The sequence below is a fragment of the Heptranchias perlo genome, chromosome 12 (assembly GCF_035084215.1).
Source record: "Heptranchias perlo isolate sHepPer1 chromosome 12, sHepPer1.hap1, whole genome shotgun sequence".
Lineage (NCBI taxonomy): Eukaryota > Metazoa > Chordata > Chondrichthyes > Hexanchiformes > Hexanchidae > Heptranchias > Heptranchias perlo.
This window is the reverse complement of record NC_090336.1, coordinates 72,448,557-72,471,829: the sequence shown is the minus strand read 5'-3', so window position 1 is coordinate 72,471,829 and position 23,273 is coordinate 72,448,557. Positions and strand designations below refer to the sequence as shown.

The window sequence follows — 23,273 nt, the reverse complement described above, 5'->3', positions numbered from 1 at the left end:
TCCGGTACCTTGATGACTGTATCGGTGCCGTTTCCTGCTTTCGCCCCGAACTGGAAAATTTCATCAACTTTGCTTGCAATTTCCACCCGTCCCTTGCCTTCACATGGTCCATCTCCGACTCTTCCCTTCCTCGACTTCTCTATCTCCATTTCTGGAGAGAGGCTGTCAACCAATATCTATTATAAGCCCACTGACTCCCACAGCTACCCTGATTACACTTCCTCCCACCCCGCTTCCTGTAAGGACTCTATTCCCTTCTCCCAGTTTCTCCGTCGCATCTGTTCTGACGATACGACCTTCCGCACCAGTGCTTCTGATCTATCTTCCTTTTTGCTCAACTGAGGATTCCCCTCCACTGTCGTTGACAGGGCCCTCGACCTTGTCCGTCCTATTTCCCGCACTTCTGCCCTCACCCTTCCCTTCCCTCCCCTCCCAGAAACATGATGGGGTCCCCCTTGTCCTCACCTTCCACCCCACGATCCTCCATACTCGACGTATCACCCTCTGCCTTTTCCGCCACCTCCAGTGCGATTCCACCACCAAACACATCTTCCCCTCCCCTTTCAGCAGTCCGAAGGGACCGCTCCCCCCGCCATACCCTCGTCCACTCTTCCATCACCCCAAACACCCGCTCTCCTCCCCACAGCACCTTCCCATGCGAGCACAGGAGATGCAACAACTGCCCCTTCGCCACCTCCCTTCCCACCGTCCAGGGCCCCAAACACTACTTCCAGGTGAAACAGCGGTTTACCTGTACTTCGTTCAATTTAGCATACTGTATCCGCCGCACACAATGCAGTCTGCTCTACACTGGGGAGACCAAACGCAGACTGGGTGGTCGCTTTGCTGAACACCTCCACTCTGTCTGCAAGCGTGACCCTGACCTGCTCGCCGTTGGTTGCTTGCCATTTTAATTCCCCTTCCCGCTCCTACTCTGTCCTCGGCCTCTTACTCTGTTCCAGTGAAACTCAACGTAAGCTCGAGGAACAGCCCCATATCTTTCGTTTGGGCACTTTACAACCTTCCGGACTCAACATTGATTTCAATAACTTCAGATCATACCCACTGCTCCAATTTTTTCGGTCAGCAAGTGCTGGTAATGGTTCTGCTGCTGCCATTTACAGCTGCTCCTGATCAACCTTTTGTCACTTAACCTGTCCCATTACCACTCTCCTTGACTCGTGCCCTCTACCCTGTCGCAGACCTTCCCTTTTGTTCTTTTCCTCCCCTTCCTCCCTCCCCTCCCCCCCCTCCCCCCCCCCCCCCGGGCTTTGTACTTGCTCAAGAACTTTAACTCTCTTAACTTCTTCCAGTTCTGACGAAAGGTCTTCGACCTGAAACGTTAACTCTGTTTCTCTCTCCACAGACGCTGCCTCACTTGCTGGGCTTCTCCACGCATTTTCTGTTTTTATTTCAGATTTTCAGCATCTGCAGTATTTGTTTTTGCTGAAGTTGCAGACATAAGTTGGTTTGTGTCCTGGTATGTGGGGGCTGTGTGGTTGTGCATGGACATCGCAAAGCAGGGTAGCTTGACACTGCTTAACAGTTTCAGTTTTAACTTTGCAAGATGCTGAATGGAATCAGGAGTACCATATATGACTGGGAGCCATATGGGACTGATTTGAATTTGGTCCATCACGGATTTTATCATAGTATCATCATGGGTACAGCACAGGAGGAGGCCATTCGGCCCATTATACCTATACCGGCTGTTTGATAGAGCTATCCAGTTAGTCCCATTTTCCTGCTCTTTCCTCATAGCCCTGTAAATAATTTTCCCTTCAAGCATTTATCCAATTCCCTTTTGAAAGTTACTATTGAATCTGCTTCGACCACCTGTCTCACATTCTAAACCATTACAATTCGCTGCGTAAAGCAGTGTTTCCTCATGTCGCCCCTGGCTCTTTTGCCGATTACCGTAAATCTGTGTCCTCTGGTTACCGACCCGTCTGCTACTGGAAACAGTTTCTCCTTATTTACTCTGTCAAAACTGTTCGTGATTTTGAACACCTCCTATCAAACCTCCTCTTAACCTTCTCTGTTCTGAGGAGAACAACCCCAGCTTCTTCACTTAATGGAAGTCCCTCATCCCTGGTACCTTTCTAGTAAAATCTCTTCTGCATCCTCTCTAAGGCCTTGACATCCTTCCTAAGGTGAGGTGCCCAGAGTTGAAGACAATACTCCAGCTGAGACCTAACCAGTGTTTTATAAAGGTTTAGCATAACTTCCTTGCTTTTGTACTCGATGCCTCTATTAATGAAGCCCAGGATCCCATATGCTTTTTTAACCGCCATCTCAACTTGTCCTGCCATCTTCAAAGATTTGGGTGTGTGCACCCTCAAGTCTCTCTGTTCCTGCACTCCCTTTAAAATTGTACTATTTAGCTTATATTGCCTCTCCTCAGTCTTCCGACCAAAATGCATCACTTCACGCTTCTCTGCATTTGCTCTTTTTTTTAAAATCAGACCCCGTTTCCATATATGTAAAATTCAACAAATTGCTTGAGCTGTGCTGGGAAGATTGGTTTTGTGTTTTTTCTTCTTCCTCTTTTAACCAAAATGTAATTTCGGAGGGAAAAATTGTGTTGGGCTGAAACCTGGTCACTTTTCAGCCTGGCCGATCAGGGGTCCTTTGCAAAAAGTGCTATTTGCCCGGTTTGTGGCCTCAGCCGTCGTGCAAGTGGGGGAAAAGCCGCGAACAGTTACAGATTCTCTGCCTCTGTGGCTGCCGCTGTGTTTTTGGCATCGCGTCGGTGGATAAAATCCTTAATTTAAAAAAATCTACCTCTTATGGAAAAGTTTCACGGTGAACATAATCCTGGGACCTAATTCAGCTTGCTGTAACGGTCTGAAATAGTGTCGATGCTGATTCTACCTAGTTTGAAGTTAGAATTTTGTTTAAAACCTGCCTCTTTGACCAAGCTTTTGGTGACCTGTCCTAATACCTCCTTATGTGGCTCGGTGTCAAATTTTGTCTAATAAAGTTGTTGTGTAGCACTTTGGGACGTTTTGCTACGTTAAAGGTGCTATATGAGTTGTCGTGCTCAGTGATTGTCAAGGGTTTCTCTTAACCAGAAGGTGCAAGATGAGCCACTGAAGTAACATTAGAACATAAGAAATAGGAGCAGGAGTAGGCCAATCGGCCCCTCGAGCCTGCTCCGCCATTCAATAAGATCATGGCCGATCTGATCCTAACCTCAAATCTAAATTCATGTCCAATTTCCTGCCCGCTCCCCGTAACCCCTAATTCCCTTTACTTCTAGGAAAGCAGATGCTGCTTTCTCTGCAGAAATTCAGCCAAACCAGAAAATTTACTGAAGTTTTGATTTATTGGATCAGTTTGTAGTAATACTTGAATTGTATTTCTGCTGCCAGAGGTGCATTTGATAAAAAGAAGCTGCTTTTTTTTTTAAACATAGAGATAAAATATATTTTATTGATGGAGGTGGGAGCTTTGGCCGACAAACAAGTGAGCAGGTGTCCAAGTTGCGTAGTGCATGCTTCAGCAATACCTAACCATTATCTCTTGTTAAAAATATACCTAATCTGATAATACTGCCAAATACACAATGGGAGGGAGAATTAAACCTGTAAGCAAAGCTAAAATACTTGTAATGCAAAGTTATTTTTAGGAAGCTTATTGAAGCAGCCTGTAGTTTGTGTTTTGATTGGTTATTTGAACAACTTGAGAAGATCAAGACAAATGGATTGCTTTGCACCTATGTAAATTGTTGTAGCAAATTTGATATTTGTGGATATTCAGTGTTTTTAATCCTGCAGTCTGATCTCTGGTTGAAGACCAGCTGACATCCTGATTGTCCCCTGTCGGACACGTTGCTTAAAAGCTGCAGAGCAGCTGCCCATTGTTATCAAGGAGCCTCGTTGTATTGTCTTGGGGAAGCCCTGGTTGTTGACTTCTGTTGGGAGTATAGGTGATGGAACCCAGGCTGCTGGAATTGGGAAAAGTTAGCAGTATAGGAATCACCACCACCTTCTCAAGGGCAATTAGGGATGGGCAATAAATGCCGGCCTCGCCAGCGATGCCCACATCCCATGAACGAATAAAAAACAACATCTGCTTGGTGCAGATGTGCAGCAGACTCATTTTCAGTGGAAGGCAAGCGAGAGCGACTGTAATTTTGTTGATATGCTCTTTCTGCATTGTAGTTGATACTAGATATTAAGAGAGGTAGGTTTTTTTTATTTGTTCATGGGATGTGGGCGTCGCTGGCCAGCATTTATTGCCCATCCCCAATTGCCCTTGAGAAGGTGGTGGTGAGCCGCCGCCTTGAACCGCTGCAGTCCGTGTGGTGAAGGTTCTCCCACAGTGCTGTTAGGAAGGGAGTTCCAGGATTTTGACCCAGTGACGATGAAGGAACGGCGATATATTTCCAAGTCGGGACGGTGTGTGACTTGGAGAGGAACGTGCAGGTGGTGTTGTTCCCATGTGCCAGCTGCTCTTTTGCGTCTAGGTGGTAGAGGTCGCGGGTTTGGGAGGTGTTGTCGAAGAAGCCTTGACGAGTTGCTGCAGTGCATCCTGTGGATGGTACACACTGCAGCCACTGTGCACCGGTGGTGGATGGGGTGCCAATCAAGCGGGCAGCTTTGTGCTGGATGGTGTCGAGCTTCTTGAGCGTTGTTGGAGCTGCACTCATCCAGGCAAGTGGAGAGTATTCCATCACACTCCTGACTTGTGCGTTGTAGATGGTGGAAAGGCTTTTGGGAGTCAGGAGGTGAGTCACTCACTACAGAACACCCAGCCTCTGACCTGGTGGTTTCAGCCTGGAGGCTGTGCGCTGACAGTGGGTTCAAGATGTATAGCTTTGGTGAGAAAGTAATCTGCCCACCTAGCAACAATGTATAATTCTGTATGAAGTGGAAATATTTACTTAATTCATGCTGTTTTTGGAACTGTATATTTGAAGTCTGCTGAAGTGGGCCTGACCTAGTCACACTAAGCGGTCAGTAACTCATGTAGAGGTCAGAAAGCATGTGTTGTGAAGGAAAAAATATCCTCCTGGAATTAAACGTTTATTGGCCACCTAGAGCAGAAGACCTACCCCAGAATCCTGTAGGATTTAAGTGAAAAAGTAGGACCATTTCATAAATACAGGGGCTTGACCCGAGAACTGGAGGACGACAAATCTAATTCCGATATCCAAAAGAAGAGACCGACTCGAATTGGGGCATCATGGTGCAGTAACATTGGTTGTGTGGAAAATGGATTTCTTGATCAATTAAAGAAATTTGACCGTCATAAAGTGTATCCAAGATGGTTTTAGAATTGTCTTGCAAATCTTGCCGAGATAATTTGCTCCCAGATAGGAATTATCTAGTGGACATAACTCAATTTCAGAATGTCTTTGAATATGTTCTGCATTTGAAGCTTTTTGGAAGATGAAGTGTGCTAGAATTAAAAGTAAATGAGATTGATCACTTTGGTAACAGAAAGCAGATGGTGCTAATTGCCAATGGCTAGTGGAGTTTATCGAAAGTCTGTTCTGGGTTCCCTGGTGTACAGTTGTAGTAAGTACTCATAATATAAAAGAGTCTTTTTATATTATTAAAAATTGCTGATGGTAGCAGGTTTTGTTGTCAGCTGATTAGCATATGGGTGATTGATAATATTCAAAGAGACCAGGACATATTAAATGGTTGGGTCAAAGAATGGGAGGTAATCCATATTGTAATGATAAAAACAGATACATTAATGAATGAGTATCCATGGGCAAAGGTGAAAAAGATTTGGGTATGATTAATTGCTCACTGAAAGTTTCTAAGCAGCTTTGAGGCTGTTAACAGCAGGCTAACCAATTACTGGCATGTGTTTCAAAGTCATTTGATAAGTTTGAGGCAGGTTATTTTAATGCTGTCCAACTCTTTGATCGGACCTATTTAGAGTACAATTATTACTATCATTGCGTCGGAGAAGAGTGATGGAATGATTTGTTCTCATTGGAAATATTGCTCTGATCTTCAGAACGAGAGAGAAGTGGACAATTTAAATGTAAACTGGTTATTGAACTTGCCTCTCTGAGCTGGAGGACAAAAATGGAAAAAATTGTGATCTTAAAATGTTTTTCCCACTGAGTTATGGATATATGGAATATATTCATTAAATGCTGTGATGATTACCCAGCTCTTTTGAAGTTAAAAATAGACAGTGCAAGCTTCTTATAGCAGTTTGATCTAGTGCTGACCCGATTTATTCTGATTACTAGTTGTCTGTTGCAAACAGGAAGCTATATTTGTCCAGTAGCTCTAATCACACTGTAAGCACCTTTTAAATGATTTTTGAAGGCAGCAGAAGAGACTGGGTCAAAAGAGACTAACTAACTTAGAAATTCCCAAGTACATGATTCTCACTCCAAATCCACGCACCCGGCAAGCATCGATCTGTGGTGCTCACAGTCAGGACTGCTTTTTGGGGGTGATACAGGTTCTGCAAAGGATTTTCACTTTTATCAATTTGAGCCCTTGCAGATTGTGATCTTTGAAATTGGCAGAGTCAATGACTTATCTATCTGTTGGCCGTGTACTGGTAGTTATTTCAAGAGGTGAGGCTCACTTGATGTTTGAAGAGGTGCAGCTTGATGTTCAGGCAAACTAGAGTCGACTTAGTTAAAGCCTGGATGAGCCACTGAATTGAATGGAGCTTATGTTAGCAAATTTTGCAACGGAAGAAGTAACCCCTTCTCATCCCATGCCTGCTTATGTGAAGTGCTTAAATTTTTTTTGTGTGGCTCGATGAACCTGCTTTCATCGGTACACTTACTGTGTCTCGCTGTCAGTACGAACTGGGTAATTTCAGAGTTATGGAGTGCCGGGTTATATTTACACATGCAAGGATGTGGAAAAGTCAGTGATGTGACAAGTATTGACGAGGGACCAAAAAGGAGATCTACTCATGGAGGCAGAGGGCATGGCTGAGGTACTAAATGAGTACTTTGCATCTGTCTTTACCAAGGAAGAAGATGCTGCCTGAAGAGTCTTTGTAAAGAAAGATATAGTTGAGATACTGGATGGGCTAATCATTGATGAAGAGGAGGTACTAGAAAGGCTAGTTGTACTTAAAGTAGATAAGTCACCTGGTCCGGATGGGATGCATCCTAGGTTGCTGAGGGAAGTAAGGGTGGAAATTGCGGCAGTACTGGCCATAATCTTCCAAACGTCCTTAGATATGGTGCCAGAGGACTGGAGAATTGCAAATATTACACCCTTGTTCAAAAAAGGGTGCAAAGATAAACCCAGCAACTATGGGGCCAGTCAGTTTAACCTCAGCAGTGGGGAAACTTTTAGAAACGATAATCCGGGCCACAATTAGCAGTCACTTGGACAAGTGTGGATTGATTAGGGAAAGCCAGCATGGATTTGTGAAAGACGAATCATGTTTAACTTGATAGAGTTTTTTGAGGTAACAGAGAGGTAGATGAGGGCAATGCGGTTGATGTGTTGTATGTGGACTTTCAAAAGGCGTTTGATAAAGTGCCGCATAATAGGCTTGTCATCAACATTAAAGCCCATGGAATAAAGGGGGCAGTAGCAGCATGGAAACAAAATTGACCAAGTAACAGGAAACAGAGAGTAGTGGTGAACGGTTGTTTTTCGGACTGGAGGGAGGTGTACAGTGGTGTTCCCCAGGGGTCGGTGCTGGGACCACTGCTTTTCTTGATATATATTAATGACTTAGACTTGGGTGTACAGGGCTCAGTTTCCAAATGTGCAGATGACACAAAACTTGGAAGTGTAGTAAACAGTGAGGAGGATAGTGATAGACTTCAAGAGGATATAAGACAGGCTGGTGGCATGGGCGGACACGTGGCAGGTGAAATTTAACGCAGAAAAATGCGAAGTGATACTTTTCAGTAGGAAGAATGAGAAGAGGCAATATAAACTAGAGGGCATAATTCTAAAAGAGGTTCAGGAACAGAGGGATCTGGGGGTATATGTGCACAAATCGTTGAAGGTGACAGGGCAGGTTGAGAAAGCGGTTTAAAAAAGCATACGGGATCCTGGGCTTTATAAATAGAGGCATAGAGTACAAAAGCAAGGTGGTTATGATGAACCTTTATAAACCCCTGGTTCGGCCACAACTGGAATATTGTGTTCAGTTCTGGGCACCGCACTTTAGGAAAGATGTGAAGGCCTTAGAGAGGGTGCAGAAGAGATTTACTAGAATGATTCCAGGAATGAGGGACTTTAATTACATGCATAGACTGGAGAAGCTGGGGTTGTTCTCCTTGGAACAGAAAAGGTTGAGAGGAGATTTGATAGAGGCATTCAAAATCATGAAGGGTCTAGACAGAGTAGATAGAGAGAAACTGTTCCCATTGGCGGAAGGGTCAAGAACCAGAGGACATAGATTTAAGGTGCAAAAGAACCAAAGGCGACATGAGGAAAAGCTTTTTTACACAGCGAGTGGTTAGGATCTGGAATGCACTGCCCGAGGGGGTGGTGGAGGTATATTCAATCATGGCTTTCAAAGGGGAATTGGATAAGTATTTGAAAGTAAAAAATTTGCAGAGCTATGGGGATAGGGTGGGGGAGTGGGACCAGCTGGATTGCTCTTGCATAGAGCCGGCACGGACTCGATAAGGCGAATGGCCTCCATCCATTCTGTAACCGTTCTATGATTCTGTGATCTTGTATGAATATTTGTGTCTCCAAGAATACTACTAATAGTTTTTTTCTCTCTCTAAGCATTACTTGGCTGGTTTCATATTAAAAGATAGGAATCTGCAGACCAGGAAAGACTTTGCAGTCTACCTGACCAATCCCAGAGTTTTAAAGGAAAACATAATGGGCCAGAATTTACTGTAGCTGACGAATGAACGGCACTGTGCGTTGCTAGACTTGCTCTTGCTCGACTTGCCCTTACTCATATACTTTCCTTGAGCTTATTGCACTGTAAGTTGCTGCAAGTTGGTGAACCAAACAGTGCCGTGCCCTCCAAGGCATCTGGGACCTGTGTGAACGGGCAAGCAACTGGGTACTGCACGACTTGGACACTATCCCTTCTGCTGCTGAGATCACGGGGCTGCTTGACTGTCGGGGAGCTTCAAGGAGCTAACCATTAGTACCCCCGATTGCTCTCCCGTATTGTGTCCTGTAGCCTTACCACTTTTTTTTATATTCCCTCCGCTTATTTCTTTTTTCCCAGTCTCGATGACGTGCATTAGCCCATATTAAACATTTACCAAAAGTGGAAATGTCATCGAGCTGAAACGTTAATTCTACCTTTCTCTCGTCGCGGGTGACGAGTCTGACCGACGGAGTGTTTTCCAGCATTTTCTGTTTTTATTTCAGATTTCCAGCATCCGCAGTATTTTGCTTTTGTTAAACATTTACCACTTGTGGGCCTGACCCGCCCTCCCCAGTCTTAACAAAAAGCTAAATACTGCAGATGTTGGAAATCTGAAATCAAAGCAGAAAATGCTAGGAAAACTTAGCACGTCTGGCAGCATTTGTGGAGAGAGGAAGGTAGGGTCAGGGGTCGTCGACCTGAAACGTTAATTCTGCCTTTCTCTCCTCAGATGCTGCCAGATCTGAGTCTTTTCAGCAATTTCTGTTTTTATTTCCTCTCCCCAAACTGTTCAGATCTCTGGATTCAGTTTGCTTGTTCCTTGCTATCTGCAGCACTCCTCCCCCATTTTCCATTGTCAGTGAGGTTAATTGCATTTCTGTCCTCTCTTCCAAATCGCTTATGTACAAAGTAAACAGTAAAAGCTTTAACTCCTGACCCTTGAGGCACATCGAGTCCACGTGTAGTGTTCAGGCGAAGCGGGGGTTTTTTTTTTGGGGGGGGGGAGGAGTGTGGAATAATTGGATCGGGCTATAATTCAGTCCCCATTTAAAAGTCAAACATCCTGTTTTATTTAAGTATTTCTATTACAAATTTCTAGTTCCCCATTTATAATGGAAACTGCCTATGTAAACTTGTTATGCTGTAATTACACCATCCTGCCAGTGGTGGTACTGCAGTGCCTCCACTGTGGGGAGGGTGTAATTATAGCCTGCCAAGGTTCAATACAGGCAGTCTTCATTATAAATGTGGATATCGAAATTAATAATAGAAAAAGTTGACAGCAAATCCACACAGATGTAAGATTATTAATTTTATTAGAAACTCATGCCTGTCCTCTGAGCCACTTGTAGATTTCTACTTCTAGGAACAGGAGCAGGCCATTCAGCCCCTCGTGCCTGCTCCGCCATTTGATATGATCATGGCTGATCTGTGATCTAGCTCCATATACCCGCCTTTGGCCCATATCCCTTAATACCTTTGGTTGCCAAAAAGCTATCTATCCCAGATTTAAATTTAGCAATTGAGCTAGTATCAATTGCCGTTGCGGAAGAGAGTTCCAAACTTCTACCACCCTTTGCGTGTAGAAATGTTTTCTAATCTCGCTCCTGAAAGGTCTGGCTCTAATTTTTAGACTGTGCCCCCTACTCCTAGAATCCCCAACCAGCGGAAATAGTTTCTGTCTCTCCACCCTATCCGTTCCCTATTTTCTTTCCCGACCCCAACAATATTGGTTTCCTTTTATCTCTGCTGTACTTTACCGTTAGTTGTATAATTCCTTTGTATTTTATCTAACGTATTGTTTGAAGTGTTCTGTTCCCTTCTCACAATGAATTCCTGTTTATCTCGATGTTCTGCTCATCTTCCAAATTTGGGAGTCTGTTATACTCATTTTCTATGATAACTAGTCTATACAAGGCACTGGCCTCACCTGGAGTACCGAGTACCAGATGCTCTTAGTTTAGCTCGATATAACTTTTGTGCCTTGGATAAGTCGTGAAATGTACTTGTTTTGTCAGATTTTTAAATAGCCTACTTATTTCTATATTGACTTTAAAAAAAACGCTATTCTAATCTTGTCCTGAGGCCCATGTTCTCGGCTACACTAATACTTGCACCCCATCACCCCTGCCCTCTCCAAACTCCACTATCTTCCCATGACACCCCACTGAGCCAGTCCCACACCGAAACCACACTGACCCAGCACAACACCCACACCCCGCTGACCCTGTCCTAAACCGACAACCGACGTGCCCAGCCCTAGACCAACACCCCACTGACCCAGTCCTACACTGACACCCCACTGACCCAGTCCTACACTGACACCCCACTGACCCAGTCCTACACTGACACCCCACTGACCCAGTCCTACACTGACACCCCACTGACCCAGTCCTACACTGACACCCCACTGACCCAGTCCTACACTGACACCCCACTGACCCAGTCCTACACTGACACCCCACTGACCCAGTCCTACACTGACACCCCACTGACCCAGTCCTACACTGACACCCCACTGACCCAGTCCTACACTGACACCCCACTGACCCAGTCCTACACTGACACCCCACTGACCCAGTCCTACACTGACACCCCACTGACCCAGTCCTACACTGACACCCCACTGACCCAGTCCTACACTGACACCCCACTGACCCAGTCCTACACTGACACCCCACTGACCCAGTCCTACACTGACACCCCACTGACCCAGTCCTACACTGACACCCCACTGACCCAGTCCTACACTGACACCCCACTGACCCAGTCCTACACTGACACCCCACTGACCCAGTCCTACACTGACACCCCACTGACCCAGTCCTACACTGACACCCCACTGACCCAGTCCTACACTGACACCCCACTGACCCAGTCCTACACTGACACCCCACTGACCCAGTCCTACACTGACACCCCACTGACCCAGTCCTACACTGACACCCCACTGACCCAGTCCTACACTGACACCCCACTGACCCAGTCCTACACTGACACCCCACTGACCCAGTCCTACACTGACACCCCACTGACCCAGTCCTACACTGACACCCCACTGACCCAGTCCTACACTGACACCCCACTGACCCAGTCCTACACTGACACCCCACTGACCCAGTCCTACACTGACACCCCACTGACCCAGTCCTACACTGACACCCCACTGACCCAGTCCTACACTGACACCCCACTGACCCAGTCCTACACTGACACCCCACTGACCCAGTCCTACACTGACACCCCACTGACCCAGTCCTACACTGACACCCCACTGACCCAGTCCTACACTGACACCCCACTGACCCAGTCCTACACTGACACCCCACTGACCCAGTCCTACACTGACACCCCACTGACCCAGTCCTACACTGACACCCCACTGACCCAGTCCTACACTGACACCCCACTGACCCAGTCCTACACTGACACCCCACTGACCCAGTCCTACACTGACACCCCACTGACCCAGTCCTACACTGACACCCCACTGACCCAGTCCTACACTGACACCCCACTGACCCAGTCCTACACTGACACCCCACTGACCCAGTCCTACACTGACACCCCACTGACCCAGTCCTACACTGACACCCCACTGACCCAGTCCTACACTGACACCCCACTGACCCAGTCCTACACTGACACCCCACTGACCCAGTCCTACACTGACACCCCACTGACCCAGTCCTACACTGACACCCCACTGACCCAGTCCTACACTGACACCCCACTGACCCAGTCCTACACTGACACCCCACTGACCCAGTCCTACACTGACACCCCACTGACCCAGTCCTACACTGACACCCCACTGACCCAGTCCTACACTGACACCCCACTGACCCAGTCCTACACTGACACCCCACTGACCCAGTCCTACACTGACACCCCACTGACCCAGTCCTACACTGACACCCCACTGACCCAGTCCTACACTGACACCCCACTGACCCAGTCCTACACTGACACCCCACTGACCCAGTCCTACACTGACACCCCACTGACCCAGTCCTACACTGACACCCCACTGACCCAGTCCTACACTGACACCCCACTGACCCAGTCCTACACTGACACCCCACTGACCCAGTCCTACACTGACACCCCACTGACCCAGTCCTACACTGACACCCCACTGACCCAGTCCTACACTGACACCCCACTGACCCAGTCCTACACTGACACCCCACTGACCCAGTCCTACACTGACACCCCACTGACCCAGTCCTACACTGACACCCCACTGACCCAGTCCTACACTGACACCCCACTGACCCAGTCCTACACTGACACCCCACTGACCCAGTCCTACACTGACACCCCACTGACCCAGTCCTACACTGACACCCCACTGACCCAGTCCTACACTGACACCCCACTGACCCAGTCCTACACTGACACCCCACTGACCCAGTCCTACACTGACACTGGTTAAATTGTTGTTTACCACTACCATTGATGGATGCTCTGTCAGTCACTGTGCTCCCTCCCTCCCTCCCTCAACATCTCTTGTCACCTTGATCCCTGCTTTCCAAAGGTCCCTTTTTGACTGTCCCTTTGCTCCCTTACAGACTCCTTCCCTTTCCCCTTTCCTCAGTGAGCTCTTGCTCTCCACTGCCCTATGAAGCACCCTGAAAAGTGTCTATGTACATAGTGAGCGCTGTAGAAAGCAACTTCTTGTACATGAAGCACCTCTTGTACCTTTCTTTTTGGTGACTAGAATGTGGTTGGATGGGAAAAACGATCCAGTAGTGGATTTTTGGGGCTTGAGTGTAGGAAAATGCAGGTTGTTAATCTAGCCTGACCATTCATTCATAATAACAGTGACTTCTATTTCTGAACCTCCTACAGATTCAAAATGCAAATCAAGGAATAGAAATGTTAAGAAAATATTCCAGCATGTGCACAATGCTCACTCCATTGTTCAAATTGATTTTTGTAATCATTTATAAACTTTGCAATAAAATAACCGGCAACGCAGAAAGGTAAACACAAGTGTACAAAACATGTAGATGCGGCACTTAAGAACATAAGAAATAGGAGCAGGAGCAGGCCATACAGCCCCTCGAGTCTGCTCTGCCATTCAGTCAGATCATGGCTGAACTTCTACCTCAACTCCACTTTCCTGCCTGATCCCCATATCCCTTGATTCCCCTAGAGTTCAAAAATGTATCCATCTCAGCCTTGAATATACTCAAGACTGAGCATCCACAGCCCTCTGGGGTAGAGAATTCCAAAGACTCATAACCCTCTGAGTGAAGAAATTTCTCCTCATCTCAGTCTTAAATGGCCGACCCCTTATCCTGAGACTATGCCCCCAAGTTCTAGACTCTCCAGCCAGGGGAAACAACCTCTCAGCATCTACCCTGTCAAGCCCACTCAGAATCTTATGTTTCAGTGAGATCACCTCTCGCTCCTCTAAACTCCAGAGAGTATACGCCAATTCTACCCAATCTCTCCTCATAGGACAACGCTCTCATCCAAGGAATCCATCTAGTGAACCTTCGTTGCACCGCCTCTAAGACAAATATATTCTTCCTTAGCTAAGGAGACCAAAACTGTACACAGTACTCCAGGTGTGGTCTCACCAAAGCCCTGTACAATTGCAGCAAGACTTCCTTACTCCAACCCCTTTGCAATAAAGGCTAACATACCATTTGCCTTCCTAATTACTTGCTGTACCTGCGTGTTAACTTTGTGTTTTGTGGACAAGGACACCCAAATCTCTCTGAACACCAACGTTTAATAGTTTCTCACCATTTTAAAAAATACGCTTTTTTCTATTATTCCTACCAAAGTGAATAACCTCACACTTCCCCACGTTATAGTCCATCTGTCTTCTTCTTGCCCACTCACTTAACCTGTCTATATCCTTTTGCAGACTCTTTGTGTCTTCTTCACAGCTTACTTTCCCATCTAGCTCTGTGTCGTCAGCGAACCTGGATACATTAGACTCGGTCCCTTCATCTAAACCATTAATATAGAATGTGAATAGCTGAGGCCCAAGCACTGATCCTTGTGGCATCCTGCCAACAGCAAATGACCTATTTATTCCTACTGTTTTTTGTCCATTAACCAATCCTCAGTCCATGTTAATATATTAACCCCAACCCCATGAGTCCTTATCTTGTGTAACAACCTTTTGTGTGGCACATTATTGAATGCCTTTTGTAAATCTAAATATATTACATCCGCTGCAGATATCCTAGAAGCTGTGACACAGGTATTTTCCTTTGGGAAAAACTATTGCTTTTGTACATTAAGGTACAAAGTATCCGCTCCCATTATTAAAATCATCATTCAACCAGCGCAGGCACGATGGGCCGAATGGCTCGTTCTGTGCTGTAAGATTCTATGAAACCATCCAGCCTGCCGTGTCCCTTTGGGCCCCCTTCTTAATAAAAAGCATCTACAGACTATTTCAGTTTCCTTCCTGCTCCAGTGTAAATTGCAGATCCATCTACTTGTTGAATGAGGAATCTCTTTTGCCTGTTCCCTTTTCGAATACTTTCACCAATTCAGCAATCGCGGTGCTCGGTGACAACCTATCCTGCCAATTAACAATGTTAAAAGTGAAGTAGCTGCTCCTTAAATTACAATTTATTTTTTTGGCTTGCTTAGTTTAGAATTGGGCTCCTTAGTAGTTATTTCCTGTTTCAGGCCAAAGTAGCCCTCGAGCTTCAACAATTCATTCCCTCATTTCTGATTTGTGTATTGCCTCGGGCACCATTCCCAGGATAAACAAAAATCAGTGATCGGTTGTTTAGCTTTGTTAGCTGCTTTTATAACTGTGCTGTTTTAGTTTGGCTCCTGGGAGGCCAGTGTATGTGACCCAGCTCCTGGCCTTTGTACTAAATCTGGCTCCAATATCCCAGCATCAGCTGTGTAGGCCCAGCTTTCTATTGATCAGAGATTCTGCTACCAAGATGACTCGTTGAGCAGAATTGGACAAACTATACCACGTGGTCTGACCAAGTTACTGTGCATGTTTAAGCACGACCTCCTCGAACACTGCCTGTCTCCACTCATCTGCCGAAACCATCATCCGTGCCTCCAGACTCAACTATTCCAATGCTCTCCTGGCCGGCCTCTCACTCTGCGCCACCTCTAAGGCAAATATATCCTTCCTTAGCTAAGGAGACCAAAACTGTACACAGTACTGCAGGTGTGGTCTCAACAAGGCCCTGTACAATTGCAGCAAGACTTCCTTTCTCACCACGTATGACAGCCCCCAGTACAGTAACTCATAAGCAGCTATAAAAATGGGAACGGAGGCCATGCAAATTCTGTTCTTAAAAATCAGTATTATTAAAAGTGGTGATAACTCGAGTTCGGTTTTGCATGCAGCATTTTTGGGGGGGTGGTGAGCAGATGACTGAAACTGGTTTTAAAAGATCCTTTGATGCAGGTGAGACTGTTAATGAGGCTTGTTAAGCGACACAGAGCTGATCATGTTGAAGTAATCTGTCGAATAAAGCTCCCTCTGCTGCGACCCCAGCCTGACGCGATCAGCCCCTATACAAATTATTCTCTTTCACACATCTGCCATCCACGCTGCTTCAGTGAATGAGGCCGGCAATTTATTGGGAGATGTTTGCAGTTTTGTGCTGTAGACTCTCAACCAGAGACAGTGGGTTAAAATTGCCGGACGGTGATTTGTACTGGATCCTTTAATCGTCAGTTCAGGGTAAGGTTTGAATATCCGTCCCAGAGTGAGAGGACCATTTTCATCCACTTTACAGTCCATTCCCTGCTCATTTCAGACTTTCATCCAATTTCTTTTTGTGCTTGTAGCGAAGAGGAATAAAACAAAAAGAACATTCAAATATTCCAACTTTTCAAACCTGTTCAAATTGAAGTGCAGATTCAAACACATTTGCTTATGAATGATTTATGCAGAATTTAAATATCAGTTCACTAATGTCAACAGTTTTCCATTTACTGCCCCACTATTGAGAAAATATGAATGTTCCCAAATGCTGGAGCTCAGATGTGCAGATTTTTCAGTTTTAAAGATATATTTTACACTCAATTCTCGGTTTCTGGATAAAATATATTGTGTTCTTTTATTAAGCATAAAAGATAATTCTGTAATTGAACCTCAAAATTTGGAAATGGCTAAATAATTCTAATCAACATGCCATGATCTTTGATGGCCCAGATGGCCATTTCTAGTCTTTGTTCTTATATCATAACTTGTATCTTGCCTTCATCGAACTTCATTTGAACATTCAAAATAATCTACAAGGTTAATCGTAATACAGTTTAACCAGTTTTACTATTACATTCCAGTGCAGCAAAATTACTGTGTACATTGTATAAAAAACGGTGCTAACTCACCCATCAATCTCATGAAACTTTATTGCGACAACGTTGCTTGTTAAAATTACACGCTACCACATTTTTTTTGGAGAATCTACTCCGGAGGATCCTGTTTTGCTTATAATATTCTGGTATATTTTTCCCCTGAAGTGTACCTTTTCAAAAAAAAAAACAATTCTTATTTCAGTTTCATAAAGTCTAAGGTTTGTAATTTCATCTGTTGTGTATCTTAGGGGATGTTTTGGAGTTGCAGACAAAGTATCTTTGATGAAATGAAGAAAAAGTTCTCCCAGGTAGTATTGGAGTTGCATCGAATGGAAAATTCAAACAGGCTGTGAATGTTTGGCATGCTGCAATGTTACTTTGGCTAACACAGGCATGACCTGAGTTTCAAGGTTGCTGTGACAATCTTAAACAATACTAACAGAAAGGCATATGGCGTTGGCTTATCTTTTTTCTCGCTGAGTGATTTTTCATCTGGACGTTTTTTGCGTGGTGCAGGAACGTGCTCAAACTTCATTAGAAAAAGTGACACCGTGTGCTATGCTCATTTAAAAAAAAAATGCCAAATCATGTTGGGCAGTGATGCATTTGCTCCTATCGTAGAATCATAGAAAGTTACGGCACAGAAGGGGAGGTCATTTGGCCCATCGTGTCCGTGCTGGCTGAAAAAGAGTTACCCAGCTTGATCCCACTTTCCAGCACTTGGCCTGTATGAAGCCCTGTCGGTTACAGCAGTTCGAGTGCTCATCCAAGTAAATGAATGAGGGTTTCTGCCTCAGCTCCCCTCTAATCCCTCTACCAGTTACTTTAAATCTATGCCCCCTGGTCACTGACCTCTATGCTAAGGGAAATAGATCCTCCCTATCTAGTCCCGTCATAATTTTATACACCTCAATTAAATCTCTCTTCAGCCTCCTTTGTTCCAAAGAAAACAACCCCAGCCTATCCAATCTTTTCTTACAGCTAAAATTCTCCAGCCCTGGCCACATCCTCGTAAATCTCCTCTCTAGTGCAATCACATCTTTCCTGTAATGTGGTGACCAGAACTGTACGCAGTACTCAAGCTGTGGCCCAATCAATGTTTTATACCATTCTAGCATAACCTCCCTGCTCTTGTATTCTATGCCTCGGCTAATAAAGAAAAGTATCCCGTATGCCTTTTTAACCACTTTATCTACATGCCCTGCTACCTTCAGGGATCTGTGGTCACGCACTCCAAGGTATCCTTTGTTCCTCTACACCTCTCAGTATCCTCCCATTTATTGTGTACTCCCTTGCCTTGTTTGCTCTCTCCAAATGCATTACCTCACACTTCCCTGGATTGAATTCCATTTGCCCACTTGACCAGTCCATTGATATCTTCCTGCAGTCTACAGCTTTCCTCACTATCAACCACACGGCCAATTTTTGTGCAATCTGCAAACTTCTTGATCAAGCCCCCCACATTCAAGTCCAAATCATTAATATATACCACAAAAAGCATGGGACCCAGTACTGAGCCTTGCGGAACCCCACTGGAAACAGCCTTCCCGTTGCCTTAAGATACTTAATGAGTCTGCTTCCTGCCACTGAGCCAATTTTGGATCCAACCTAGGCACTTTCCCTTGGATCCCATGGGCTTTTAGTTTTTTGACCAGTCTGTCATGTGGGACCTTGTCAAGAGCCTAGCTTGGATAATGTCCTGCTCCTGTCTTGTATAAAGCCCCAGGGGCTGCACAGTAGCACCTGCTTTGATTTCCCCCCTACCTCTGGAAGGTTCTCTCTTCCCAGCAATGTACTTTCCCGAATTTTTCGTGCCAGGTCCTCTCTACAGCTTAGAACATTTTAAAGGAAAGTTTAGTTGTAGCTTTTAATGATTTTTAACATTACGGTGCCTTTTTGAGGCAAAAAATAAGCTTTATTTTTTTTTAAAAAATGGAATGTTGAGATCTTGTGCTCTCAAACAGACATAATAAATACTTGAGATACGCAGTTGGAGCGAGGGGGAGGGAATTGGACTCACTCATTAAGTATCTCAACTTTATCCCCAGGTCCAGACTTGATAATTGCAAAGCAGAGTACCTCGGCTGTATCCCGTCGGCCCAGACCTAAGCAAGGAGAGTGCAAATTAAGACTTAGTCTGGTAGCTTGGCTTTGTTCTGGAGATTCATTCGTGCATGTTAGCTCGGGCACAGAGCAGCTCGCATATTGGGTGTCTAGCTCGCGGGGGGGGGGGTCTTTTGGCTTAGCACCCCGCTGAGGGAGGCAACGCAAGTGTTGGTATGGTTGTGCACATGGTAGGGACTTGCCTATTATTTGGCGTGGGGGGGTCGAGTTAATCTGACAAATCCCTGGGGCTTAGCTAGGTCAAGGGTCCTGTCTACTTGCAGTGTAGGATTACTGGCTGCCAGGCGAGGATTCCTGCATGCTCGGCACCCCTCGTCCTCCAGGCGGAATCCATGCATTAATTGCTACGACTGGCATACATTTTCACCCACGTTTGCCGAGGGAAAGGGTGCGCTTTGCCGTAGAGCAGACTGCGTCGTCTCGCAACTAGCTGCGAGAGTTGCTGCTTTTTAATTGGACTTGAAGTTTCAAACTTTCAAAATGAACAATCTATGACAAGTTTTGGGAATTCTTTTTTAAAAAAAATGCAGGCACGGACGGGGGTGCAGGGGGGTGCTGCAGGCACGGACGGGGTTGCAGGGGGGTGCTGCAGGCACGGACGGGGGTGCAGGGGGGTGCTGCAGGAACGGACGGGGGTGCAGGGGGGTGCTGCAGGAACGGACGGGGGTGCATGGGGGTGCTGCAGGAACGGACGGAGGTGCAGGGGGGTGCTGCAGGCACGGACGGGGGTGCAGGGGGGTGCTGCAGGCACGGACGGGGGTGCATGGGGGTGCTGCAGGAACGGACGGGGGTGCAGGGGGGTGCTGCAGGAACGGACGGGGGTGCAGGGGGGTGCTGCAGGAACGGACGGGGGTGCAGGGGGGTGCTGCAGGAACGGACGGGGGTGCAGAGGGGTGCTGCAGGAACGGACGGGGGTGCAGGGGGGTGCTGCAGGAACGGACGGGGGTGCAGGGGGGTGCTGCAGGAACGGACGGGGGTTCAGGGGGGTGCTGCAGGAACGGACGGGGGTGCAGGGGGGTGCTGCAGGAACGGACGGGGGTGCAGGGGGGTGCTGCAGGAACGGACGGGGGTGCAGGGGGGTGCTGCAGGAACGGACGGGGGTGCAGGGGGGTGCTGCAGGAACGGACGGGGGTGCAGGGAGGTGCTGCAGGAACGGACGGGGGTGCAGGGGGGTGCTGCAGGAACGGACGGGGGTGCTGCAGGAACGGACGGGGTGCAGGGGGGTGCTGCAGGAACTGTTGCAAGTTTCCAGTCTGCCATGGATGCCTCCTGTGGTTTAGTCACTCCCGTAAGTAGATCCCATGCACCTCACAGCCCAGCGTCTACCTATATGATGGTGAGACCCGGGGAATGTAACATTATGCCCCTCCCCTGTCATAAAACTGGATACTGCAAACTTTCACCGCTCCCCCCTCCCCCCTCCCCCCTCCCCAACGCGTGCTTCTCCAATCATTTTGATGGGCACAATTGATGTTACTCTAGTAGACGAGGGTAATGGCAAATCAAAATGCTGGTTTATTTTGCAGAGTGCATGTGAGTGAGCAAAAGTAGCAATTCCAGACCTTTTTAAACTTCCGACAAATGCCTTCCCGTAACAACACGAAACAACAAAAAAGGTGCTACGCTCTCCCAACGGAACATTAGCTGCTTGTTGTACTTTTGGGTCGGCATCCAGCCAGGAATCCCCAGCTCAGGCCCAGATCTGCCAGAGGTCATTTCCCATCCGTTCCCCTCGTTTATTGCCTGCCGCATCAATCAGACGTCGACAGCGCGGAGTCCCTCCGGGTTTTCTGTTTCTACGTTGCAGATCCCAGGAGATACTGCAAGTCGAGATAGTTGTGTCTTCTACATAGGAACAGGAGTAGGCCATTCAGCCCCTCGTGCCTGCTGTGCCATTTGATAAGATCATGGCTGATCTGTGATCTAACTCCATATACCTGCCTTTGGCCCATATCCCTTAATACCTTTGCCAAAAAGCTATCGATCTCCGATTTAAATTTAGCAATTGAGCTAGTATCAATTGCCGTTTGCGGAAGAGAGTTCCAAACTTCTACCACCCTTTGTGTGTAGAAATGTTTTCTAATCTCGCTCCTGAAAGGTCTGGCTCTAATTTTTAGACTGTGCCCCCTACTCCTAAAATCCCCAACCAGCGGAAATAGTTTCTCTCTATCCACCCTATCCGTTCCCCTTAATATCTTATAAACTTCGATCAGATCACCCCTTAACCATCCAAACTCTGGAGAATACAACCCCAATTTGTGTAATCTCTCCTCGTAACTTAACCCTTGAACTCCGGGTATCATTCTAGTAAACCTACGCTGCACTCCCTCCAAGGCCAATATGTCCTTCCGAAAGTACGGTGCCCAGAACTGTTCACAGTACTCCAGGTGCAGTCTAACCAGGGTTTTGTATAGCTGCAGCATAACTTCTGCCCCCTTGTACTCTAATCCTCTAGATATAAAGGCCAGCATTCCATTAACCTTATTGATTATTTTCTGCAACTGTTCATGACACTTTAATGATCGATGTACCTGAACCCCTAAGTCCCTTTGGACATCCACTGTTTTTAACTTTTTACCATTTAGAAAGTACCCTGTTCTATCCTTTTTTGATCCAAAGTGGATGACCTCACATTTGTCTATATTGAATTCCATCTGCCACAGTTTTGCCCATTCACCTAATCTATCAATATCCCTTTGTAATTTTATGTTTCCATCTACACTGCTTACAATGCCACCAATCTTTGTGACATCGGCAAACTTAGATCTAGGCCTTTATATCCAGAGGACTAGAGTACAAGGGAGCAGAAGTTAAGCTGCAGCTATACAAAACCCTGGTTAGACCGCACCTGGAGTTACTGTGAGCAGTTCTGGGCACCGCACCTTCGGAAGGACATATTGGCCTTGGAGGGAGTGCAGCGTAGGTTTACTAGAATGATACCCGGACTTGAAGGGTTAAGTTACGAGGAGAGATTATACAAATTGGGGTTGTATTCTGTAGAGTTTCGAAGGTTAAGGGGTGATCTGATCGAAGTTTATAAGATATTAAGGGGAACAGATAGGATGGATAGAGAGAAACTATTTCCGCTGGTTGGGGATTCTCGGAGTAGGGGGCACAGTCTAAAAATTGGAGCCAGATCCATCAGGCGTGAGATTAGAAAACATTCCTACACACAAAGGGTGGTAGAAGTTTGGAACTCTCTTCCGCAAACGGCAAATGATACTAGCTCAATTGCTAAATTTAAATGTGAGATAGATAGCTTTTTGGCAACCAAAGGTATTAAGGGATATGGGCCAAAAGCAGGTATATGGAGTTAGACCACAGATCAGCCATGATCTTATCAAATGGCGGAGCAGGCACGAGGGGCTGAATGGCCTACTCCTGTTCCTAAGCTCCTAGATGTTTCCCAAGTCAGATAAACACTCCAGCTTGTTTTGGCCAGATGGCCACTTGAAAAAAAGATGTAGCAAAACACACTTTTCCTGAAAGTTTTAATTAAAATGCAGATATTTTTAGGATGCACAGCCTTCTCCGCCCTATTCTCCCTCCCGCTGCCCCGCACCACCATCGAAGATTGTCCCTTCACTGGCCCATTTTTGCCCCATTGTCAGGCATGCACTTCCTTGTATCTGAAAGGGCTCGGCAGCCTACTTGGTCGGATGCTTGCAGGAGAGTCTTTATGGGGCCTTGCTATTTTAGTTTTCCTTGCTCAACGTGACTAAGAACTGGAACTCAGAGTGGGACAATAAACCTGCATTGTGCCAGGGTGTCTTGCATAAAATGCAAAATTAAAAAGAAACAACACAACAAAGTTAACTCCAATCCAAATTTATTTCTTTGTTGTGGCTGTTACAGCTCAATAGGATGAGAGTTAGACATTGAGGCAAGGGGGAGTTTCAGATTATATCATTGCATGCAATGTAATAGAATCATAGAAGTTTACAACATGGAAACAGGCCCTTCGGCCCAACATGTCCATGTCGCCCAGTTTATACCACTAAGCTAGTCCCAATTGCCTGCACTTGGCCCATATCCCT

General features: G+C 46.3%; 1 protein-coding gene across 4 annotated transcripts in view; it reads left to right on the top strand.

Annotated features, from left to right (window-relative positions):
- usp47 (ubiquitin specific peptidase 47) overlaps nt 1-23,273 on the top strand; it is a 226,770-nt gene that overhangs the window by 60,467 nt on the left and 143,030 nt on the right. For 2 of the 4 annotated variants that reach the window (XM_067994250.1, XM_067994249.1), the window contains exon 2: nt 17,361-17,420. The exons of the other annotated variants lie outside the window; for them this stretch is intronic. In XM_067994250.1, coding sequence (XP_067850351.1) covers nt 17,361-17,420 — 60 coding nt within the window. The remainder of the gene's footprint in view (nt 1-17,360; nt 17,421-23,273) is intronic. 4 annotated transcript variants of the gene reach the window in all.